This window comes from Felis catus, chromosome B1, assembly GCF_018350175.1.
Source record: "Felis catus isolate Fca126 chromosome B1, F.catus_Fca126_mat1.0, whole genome shotgun sequence".
Taxonomy (NCBI): domain Eukaryota; kingdom Metazoa; phylum Chordata; class Mammalia; order Carnivora; family Felidae; genus Felis; species Felis catus.
In genome coordinates, this window is record NC_058371.1 from 205,047,453 (window position 1) to 205,057,149 (window position 9,697).

Genomic DNA, 9,697 nt, shown 5'->3' on the forward strand with positions numbered 1-9,697 from the left:
CGGTGTGGTTTGGGGCCCGATGTTCCTCGGTGCTGGGCAAACCGCTGTGCCTCTGATGCGCTTGTACTTCCTTGCTCCCTTCTTGTGACGCCCATTGGGTCTACTGGACGCCCCCCACCCCCCACGTCTCTGCCATATTGGGGCTCATTCTGCGTCTGTCTTGTTGGGTCCCTGTGGCTCCTCTTCTTTGAGTAGTTTTGTTCTCGTACGTTCCTGTGTTCCAGGTTGCGTTGTCTCTCTGAGGGCATTCCTGGGAGTTTGAGTTTGCCCTTGGCCGTCTCCTCCTGTGTGGCCTGTGTCCCAGGCCACTCACGCGAGGGGTGGGCTCTGGAGCCTCCTGTGTGGTGCCAGGCTGTTGGCCCCAAGTCCTGTTGGGGTGCTGGGGGGAAGGACCTCTTGGTCTTGGGTCCCGAGTGACCCATTCTTGGGATGGAGGCTGACGTTCAGGTCTGCACTGTGACCCCAGATCCTTCGTCACACACGCTCAGGAAGCAGGGAGTCCTGGGGAGAGCTGACAGATGGAAAGGAGAAACCGGCGAAGTCAGACTCTAGTTGCAGCCATCAAATCCCTCTCGACAAATGACAGAGCCGCAGGACATGAGGTCAGCACAGCTGGAGGCGTCCCTGGCCGGGAGGGCCCCGTGACGCTCCCAGAGCCCGGCTCCAACAGCACAGAGCACACACTCTCCCCAGGCGCATCTGGGCCTTGGTAAGCAAAGCTCGGCACGTTTGAAGGGGCGACATCACCAAGACCGTGGTGGTTCCCCGACCACACGGACTGGAAACCGGCAACAGCAAGGGGAGCGCTCGGTCTTCAGACGCTTACACGCCGGGCACACACGGGCCGTTAGGAGCCGGGGCAGCGTGCGGGGCAGAAGGAAGCGGCGTGGGATCCCGAAGTGAGGGGCCGCCGCCCTGGCGGGGCCGAGCGGGCACAGGGCAGCACGTGGGCTCTGGGCACCAGGGACCCTCTGAGCCGTGTCGTGACCCGCCCCACAGGTGTTTGGAAAGACAGCAAGATAAACCCCAAGGAAAAAGAAGGGAGATGGGAAAAGCGCCCGGATCTGTGAAACAGAAACAAAACCTCATTGGTTGAAAGGACGAAGAGAAGTCAGAAACCCGTAAAATAGACAAAAAGACAAAGCTCTATTAAAACCAGTTGGGAAGGACGACATCGGGAGTGAGGTGGGGGGGGGGGTCCCTGCAGACCTAGAGGCCCTGGAGGGTGACGAGGGACACCCGGACTCCTGGGCGCCGGCCACCAGCAGGACCCAGCCGGCGCAGAGTCCATCCCTGGGGCAGCCCTGTGACCGTGACGGGAACGAGTTCAGAGTCGACAGGACCCCACAAGGGGTGTTTTACCAAATGCTTAAAGAATTCGAACCAATCCACATGGCGTCTTCCAGGAAATGGGAAGAGGACAGATGCCTTCCAGGTGGTCTTGGGGAGCCGGTGTTACCCTGACCCCCAAATCGAGGGTCCGTACGAGGAAAGACGCCCGTGGGGCCAGTGTCCCTCATGAATGCGGATGCAGACGTCTGCAGCACAGCTGAGGCAGAGAGAATTTGTCGTCGCTCAGAACGAGCTGTGCCCCACAACCATGGAGGGTTTGTTCCAGGAACGCGAGGCTGTTCCCCATTCCACGGCTAGTTAACAGAGTCCACCCTGTCCCGGGCCAGGCAGGAGCCGTCCTCGACCCCGTCAACGGTGTAGGACAGGCCGTTGGTGGTAAACGGCGTGGGCTTGTGTTCCGGGGCTGGCGGGGGCACGTGGAGGGGCAGACTGCGCTCACGGGTCTGTGGCTTGAGCACAAGCTTTCCTACCAGGAAGCCCAGTGAGGGTTTCTGGAGCCACGGGCGAGCTCGTAGTAACACTTGTGTGGAGAGTCGGAGGCCCTGAGTGACGGGAGTATTTCTGTAATGGAAGAATGGTGTGGGAGGCGTCCCTCCCCCCGGCTTCAGGCTTAGTCTGTAACTGCTGAAGTCGGCACCGCCGGGTGTCAGCCGAACGCAGCGGGACCCACACGTGGACCCACACGTGCGGGCCCAGCCGGTTTTCGACAGAGGTGCCCGGCCACCCGCAGACGGTGCTGGGGCGATGCGGCCTCCGCAGGCAGAAACACACCCTAAACCTCACGTCCCCTTGCCAGGGGGCTTAGAGCCGGTCATAGATTTAAGCGTGAATGTGAGAGATGACAGAGCCCGTAGGAGAAAACGTAGGGGAATATCTCTGGGGCCTAGGGCTCAGTTTACCTGTCCCCTAGGCCATGAACCGCGACATAGAAAATAACCTTGGACTTCGTCAGAACGAAGTCTTCTTTGCTGAAAGAAAGATGAACTGCAGACGTAGGAGGAGCATTCTTGGGCCGCGTGTCTGACCTAGAACTCACAGCGAGGGTACACGAGAACGGTGAAAACAAAAACCCACTTAGAAAAATGGGTGGGTCGTGACGCGGTAGCCACTGGAAGGCTGCGGGGGTGCCCCGAGCACGTGGCCACGGTGAAATCACTAGCAGCGCGAGGTGCCGATGGGGATCGGGGGGAACAGTCTCACCCGTGTGGCTGGTGGGAACGTGAAACAACACGGCCGCTCCAGAAAAGAGTCCGTCCGTTTCTCAAGAAAGTAGATGTGTGGCTGCCATTCATCCCAGAGAAAGGACAGGATTTTGTGCACAGGGTTCGAAGCAGCCTCGTTCGGAACTGCCGAAAACCAGAGCCAGCCGTGAGGCCCTCTCAAGGGCCAGTGATCGAACAGACCTCCCGCCGTGTGTCACTACTATGGGACGCTCCTCAGCAATGAGCAGGAACAGGTCCTGAGCACAGGGCACCAACTGCAGAGCTCACCTGCTCTCTGATTCCATTTCTAGAACATTCTTGAACTGACAGTCCCGGAGATGGAGAGCAGAGGAGCGTCCTGATGCGTGCACGTGCTAACCACGCGCACACGCCGGTGTGCCCTCCAGCTGGCAGGTGCTGGGCGGCTGGTCTGGCACAGCCTGCGTTGCGTGAGCCGGGCCTGGGGGCCCTGGAGCCCATCGTGCGGCCTCCCGGCAGTCTGGTTCCACCTGGTTCCACGTCAAAAGTTAAAGAAGCAGCACTTGTCCCCACTGTCCCCTAGCCCTTGGGGACCGTCCAGCTGCGGGGGCCACCTTGACGGCTGCCCCGTCCTGGCCTCTGAGCTAAGTGTCCGTTTCCAGCATGTGTGCGGGCTTGAGTGCTGGGAACTTCGGGGACTGAGCAGCTGTCACGTCTGACACTCGCCCACTGTGAACTGTCTCCCCAGGCTCGCCTGCTGGATTTGCTCCTGGAAGTTTCGGCCCTAAAACCGCCCCCCCTCCCTCAGGCGGCAGCTCCTGGCAGCAGACCAGTCGGCCCCCGGCGCAGAGCGCCCCATGGCCCCCTCAGGCCAAGCCACCCCCCAAAGCCTGTGCACAGCCAAGGCCTAACTACACCGCCAACCTAAGCGTGATCGGCGGCCGAGAGGAGAGGGGTTTCCGCACCCCTAGCTTTGGTGAGTTTGCGCTCCCCCTCCCATGTGAGGCTTTGCCTGGTTTGCTGGGAAGTAGTTACAGCAAAATCTGCTTTGTTTTCTCCCAACTAACAGCTCGTCCTGGGAAAGAGTGTTCGGGGGAGGGGGGCGTGGGGGGGCGGCTGCTGTGGGGGGACCGTGTCCACGGTGTGTTCCTCTCGTTCCCGGGCCGGCATGGGCCAGGCAGCCTTCGGGGAGGCCATGGTCACAGGGCCAGGACGCGGCGGCCAGGCCCACGCTGTCCGGGAGCCTTCTAGCCTGGGCCTGGCTGCCATGTCTGTCGTGGAGATGGCACATCCACGTTGACTCCAGGAGGTGACGGAGGTGGCTGTCCTTGGAGCCCTCAGGGTCGTTGAGCCAGAAATGGTGGTGCAGGCTGCGGGCTCTGTATGTGGGGCCCGTTCCTGAGGGACAGAACCGTCCTCGCTGCGCTTCTCCCGAAGTGGGGGGGCAGCACCGCGCCCTCCACGGAGGGTCTCCCCCGGTGTGCACGCACGGCCAGGGCCCGCGGCGCTGCATCCGTCTGCCAGGCCTCTGTTCTCCCCTAGGTCAGAAGCCGAGAGTGTCCGAGAGCGACTTTGAGGACCTGCTGTCCGATCAGGGGTTCTCCTCCAAGTCTGACAGGAAGGGGCCCAGGACCATGGCAGAGATGCGGAGGCAGGAGCAGGCCAGAGACGCAGACCCACTCAAGCTGAAGGTGAGGGCGGCCTGGGCACCCCGGGGCTGCGGACGTGATTGGCCTTCACCCTGAGCCTCTCGGACGCAAAAGGTCTTTGGTCCAAGGTGCTCGCAGAGCTGGCAGCTGCTGTTTCGGCCTGGTTGACTTGCCAGAAGCGTTTTGGGGTGATGATTTTGTGCCTCACCCCTCTGGAGACCTGACCAGTGGGACCCGTCCCCGGTGCCATCAGGCCAGTGAGCCGGCCCAGCGCCAAGCCTGGCCCAGGGGAGAGCCGCTCAGGGCACCTGGGGTGACAAGGGCCATCTGCCGGGCATGGCTGGCTGTGAGATGCAGCGCTGCTGAGGGGACGGGGCGGGGGGGTGGGGGGGGCGGGTCAGGGCGTGTTCTCTGTGCAGGACAGTTCACCGGGCAGCTCTGAAAGCCCCCCCCACCCAGGGCTGATGTGGCCTTGGGGGTCATCTGAATACCCCCCTGCCCAGGAGCCAGGCCTCTTGTCCTCATTGGACACTGGGATCCTGGGGCAGGCAGGGCCACGGTGGGAGGGTGTCTCTGAATGTCCCGCTGACAGCCAGGCCCCTGGTCTCTGTGTGATGTGTAGTCAGGCCCCTGGAGTACTGTTGATCGTCCTGGGGCATTGGGTCAGCGTCTGGTCCTAACAACTCACGGTAGAGCCTTGCCCCATGCGGTGGACCGTGCATGGAGCCCTGGGGATGATGGCCAGTGGCTTGGCGGGCAGAGAGGGCAGAGGCCCCGACCCGTGCTCGGCAGCACCTGAGCGTCCCGCCCCGCAGCTCCTGGAGTGGACGGAGGGCAAGGAGAGGAACATCCGTGCACTGCTGTCCACCCTCCACACCGTGCTGTGGGACGGGGAGAGCCGCTGGACCCCTGTGGGCATGGCCGACCTGGTGACCCCCGGGCAGGTGAAAAAACAGTACCGCCGTGCCGTGCTGGCGGTCCACCCGGACAAGGTGAGCACCGGGCAGGGGGCACGTGAGCAGGTCGGCGGTGGGGGGCAGCTGGGAGCAGGTTCAAGGCCCCCTCACCCCCTGGTCCGGTCCCTCAGGCCGCAGGCCAGCCATACGAGCAGCTCGCCAGGATGATCTTCATGGAGCTGAGTGACGCTTGGGCCGAGTTCGAGAGCCAGGGCTCCCGGCCCCTCTTCTAAGCCCACGGCGGTTGAGGCTCCGCGTGTGGCTCGTGGAGCCAGAAACTGCTGGGCTCCACCTGGAGGGGCCTGTCTGTGGCCGTCGTGGCGTGGGCTCACGTGGCCGCACCCGCACCGTTGTGGGCACCACCCCCGGAGGGTGCGTAGCAGACGCCGCTCCCCACTCCGCGGCACGAGGAGAGAAAGCATTCCAGAGCCTCTGAGTCTCCTTTTCGTTTTCTGGTCCTGAAGGAAACGTGTTGATGACATTCCCCCAACGGTTGTCACGGTTTGTGATTTGTTTCATTTTGTCCAGTGGCCATTGCCTCAAGAGCGCGCTGCTTAGCTGGCCCGCCCCGAATCCCACTCGTGGACGCTGACTCCTCCTGTGCGTGACCAGCCCGGCAGCCGCTTGTACATAATTAAACTATTTTCTGATGACGCTTGTCTTGGCGCCTCGTGACCCCTCTGCAGCTGTGCCGCATCTGGCCGGTCTCAGCTCTGACCCCAGAGATGGAGTGCGGGAACCCCGCCCGGTGGGCCTCGCCCTGGGCACGGCACGGGGCCAAGACAGAAGGCCGTGGCGCGGATGTGTCCGCCCTGGCGTGTGACCCCACCCCCATCCGCCGTGTCCTGCTGGCTCCCTTCTCGCAGTGGGACGGGCCCGGGGCTTTCGGATGCCGTCGCTTAGGGAATTGAGAACCATCGCTCTCTTTTCACGAAAAGCTTGTTGGAGAAGAGCCAGGTGCCCAGTGTCACGTGGCAGAGACGTGGCTGCCACGACTGCGCAGGCCGGGTCGCCGTGGCGTGCGGTCTTAGGGGGTGGCGCACATCAGCATGAAGCTTTGGTCAGAAGAGACTTTCCAGGCTCCCGGGGTCATCCTGCTCCTGCCGCGGCGCCCCTCCATCCAGGTCAGCACCACAGGCCTCAGAGTTTGTGTGCACCCCCTTCTTTACCTGACGTGAGTTCCGGAGTCCAGTGTGATGCTGGGTAGAATTGAGGACCGTTGCAGGACCTGTCATGGGAGGGGTGTGGACCGGAGAGGGGGCAGCCCCTGTCCCACACCCGTCTCTTGGATGGGACGCGCGAGTTGGTGTGGACTTGGCTCCCTGGTCACAAAGGCCTCCGTGTGAGCCTGTAAACACCACTGGAGGGGCCGCGTTGGGGCTGCTGGGAGCCCAGCCCCAACGTCCTCCGATAGCTGGACGCTCTGACCTGAAGCTCAGAGCCCACCTTCGACTGCCCGTGACCATGTTGTCCTAAACTGGCCACCACTGTTGTCACTGCGGCTGGGAGCCCCTGTGGGCGTGGGCGGAGCGTGGGGCCCAGGGGGCTGGGAGGGCCGGGGCTCTGAGGGTGCAGCGGGGGAGGCTCTGGCCTTCGACCCTGCAGCCAGCAGGACCTCACCAGGAGCTGTGACCCGCCCTGCCCTCTGACCCCCGGGCTCGGCCGCCGTCCGTCTGTGGAGGTGACCGTCTGCCACGGAGCATGGAGCCCTCGGTGCTGATTGACTGCTGCAGGCCTGTGCAGACAGCGTCCCGGTGTTTGGAGAATAAGGAGTCCGCCTTTGTTACGCGTTTGCTGCTATTTTCGGCTTCCGACTCCCTTAAAAAATAACGAGCGCCCTAAATAGCTTTAGAGATTTCACATCAGAGTTGCTTTGGATCCAGAGCCCCCCACCCCCCCACCCCCCCCCGGCCTCTGGGCTGACGCCCCCTCTGCCTTTGGCACCGGCCCTAATTTACTGTCTTAGGGTGACATTCCGGAGGTTCCCACGTGGCCTGGCCACAAAGCTCTGACCCTACAGGCCGTGGGCCCAGTGTGGGGCCTGCTCCAGTGACCTGGCGTGTCCGCTGACTGTGGGGCCACAATGATGAGTATAGTCGGGAGCCAGACCTCTGTGGGCCCCAGGGGCGGGGCGGGGGAGCCATTCTGGCCGGTGCCACGGGGTTCCCAGGCTGCCCCCATCTGCAAACCCAGGACCCCATCGCACTCTCCAGGGTCTACAGAGGATGCCTCCACACCCAGCATGCCTATGATGGCCTCAGTGACCAGCGTCCTCAGGGGTCATGGAGGGACATGACTGCTGGGTATGTGACCCACACAGTACATCCCCACGCTGGCCCCAGCCGCCTCGCCCCTCCCTGCCTGCTCGCTGACACCAGGCATTGCCCGTCTCTGGGGTCCTGGCCAGTGTGGCAGGTGCAGCGTCTTGAGAAAGTAATTTCATTTCTGTGCCTAGTGACACGTCCTTGTTCCCGCCAGCACCTGCTGTATCTTTTTTGCAGTTGGTGTCTCTGCGGTTCCCGGTAGTACAGGTGGCCACGGGGCCCTTTCCAAGGCTGGGCACACCCTCTGGCAGCGTGGCCTATGTTCTTGGCTCCCAACAGCCTTAAATCCTGCCCCAGCCTGATTCCTGGCAAATGCCTATTTGTGGGAAATAAATACTCATTTGTTCAGCGAATACTTACTGAGAGCCCACCGCTGTGTGGCCGAGTTGGGGGCTTTAACGAGGGGGGCGTCTAGCTCAGCCGCGTGCCGCCTCCAGCTTTGCCACCTGCCCTGGCCTCTCTGCCTGGGGCCCCTGAAACAAAGGCCCAGTCCAAGCCTTGTGGGGGTCGTAGGGTAGATCCCACGGGGCTTATAGGGCCCTCGAGTGACAAGGGGTCCCTGCTTTGCTGTGGATCCCCAAGGCTCAGCCTCACCTTCCTGGCCCGGCTGCCACGAGGCCAAGTCCACTCATTCTAGGGTCTCCCTCAAAGACCTTCTGAGATGCCACCCTGTCCCTGCAGCCCACAGGGTGACCGTCGGAGCCTCAGGCCTGTGTCCCTGGGTCTGTGGATGCACCCCCACCCAGGACCGTGGGCTTGAGAACCCCTTCTGTCCTGTCACTACTGCCAGCTTGGACCCCGGCAGGGTTGCTCTGCAGCCCCCTAACCCCAGGAACCGCCCAGACCGTGCTGCTGGTCTTGGTGACAGTGGCTGGCTAAGCTGTGACCAGTGGTCAAGTTGTCTTCCCTGCACAAGGCAGCTTCCGGGGCAGGCAGGCTGGAAGGGGAGTACCTTGGCCACCAGGAGGGCAGAGCAAAGACGTGTACACACAAGGACTCTTGTACACGCGTGTCTGGTGTTGGCTCTGTTACCACGTGGTGTCCAGCCAAGCTCTGTGGCCCACACACTCAGGCCAGGAGCATCTCCTGGGTGGTGAGTAAGGCCTGGACAGGATCCCATCCTGCTGCCTGGCACCCGCCCTGTCCACCCCTGCTGGATGGGGCCCCTTGGGGAGGGAGACTCCCCGACCCCCCAAGCGGTGGGAGGCCTCTTTCAGTGTGGCTGGGTCAGGTGGCATGGGGACCCCAGGAGGTGGCCTGAGGTGTGGCCACAGCCCAGCTCGACCCAGCTGTGCGGAAACGCTGAGAGCCTCTGACAGCTTGTAGTTGGCGCATCGGGGCTTCTCAGCTCTCACAAGTAACTCCTTTGTTTATTGCGCGAGTCAGGGTGCAACACGGGTTTCTCCAGGTCGGACGTGGTCTTGGAGGTGGACAGACTGGACTCTCTCCGGGAGGAACCAGGTCCAGTTGTCCGGACCAAGCTCACTGGTGACCCCCAGGGCAGGGGTGCACAGCACCACCCCTCGGTGCAGGAGAAGGTGTCTTCTGGTCAGGAGGACGTCAGGCTGATCCACGTTGTAGGAGTATCAGGACTTGGCTCCTTTTTAGGGCTGATGATACCGTTGTTTGGACAAACACCTTTATTCATCATCAAGGGGAGTCGGGCTGCTTGGCTCTGTGGCTATTGTGATGCCGTTGCCCCGGATGTGGGCACACATTCACGTTTGGACACGTTTTTCAGTCTTTGGGTATGTCCCTGGGAGCAGGGTTCTGGGCCCCCTGGAGTCACCCCCCGAGGAGTCGCCAGCCTCTCTGCGGCCTGTGTACCCTGTTGGTTTGAACATGGGCTCCTTGCCAGGGTGCAGGTGGGCTCACACATGCGTTCACGTGCCATCCGCCCACCCAACACGTTCTGCTGGGCACCCACATGAGAGCGGGACAGAGGCCTTTCCTTGGGGATTGGGGCTCCTGAGGGCGCGCTCAGAGCATCTGGTGCCACTGCTCCTTGGACGGCAGGAGGGCTCTGGTGCCGAGTCCCCAGGCTCTGCTGCGCCCTTCACACAGGCAGACCTTCGGAGGCACCATCGGAGCAGAGAGCTGGTCCACACGCAGACCCTCCTCCTGCTCAGGCTTGACCCAGACACCAGCCTCGGAAACAGAGGGACTGCCCCTGCTGCCATGGTCCCAAGGACTTTCTTCAGAAGCCCCCCCCCCCCCCCCCCCCGCCACCCAGC

The 9,697-nt window shown here is 62.6% G+C and overlaps 1 protein-coding gene across 6 annotated transcripts in view; it reads left to right on the top strand.

Annotated features, from left to right (window-relative positions):
- Window positions 1–5,792, top strand: part of GAK (cyclin G associated kinase) — a 53,074-nt gene extending 47,282 nt beyond the window's left edge. For 5 of the 6 annotated variants that reach the window (XM_023253370.2, XM_023253372.2, XM_023253373.2 and 2 more), the window contains 4 exons: window positions 3,283–3,510; window positions 4,077–4,225; window positions 4,999–5,175; window positions 5,271–5,792. In XM_023253370.2, coding sequence (XP_023109138.2) covers window positions 3,283–3,510; window positions 4,077–4,225; window positions 4,999–5,175; window positions 5,271–5,372 — 656 coding nt within the window. In that variant the 3' untranslated portion in view covers window positions 5,373–5,792. The remainder of the gene's footprint in view (window positions 1–3,282; window positions 3,511–4,076; window positions 4,226–4,998; window positions 5,176–5,270) is intronic. The other variant, XM_023253371.2, reaches the window with a different exon arrangement.
- The last annotated feature ends 3,905 nt before the right edge of the window (window positions 5,793–9,697 follow it).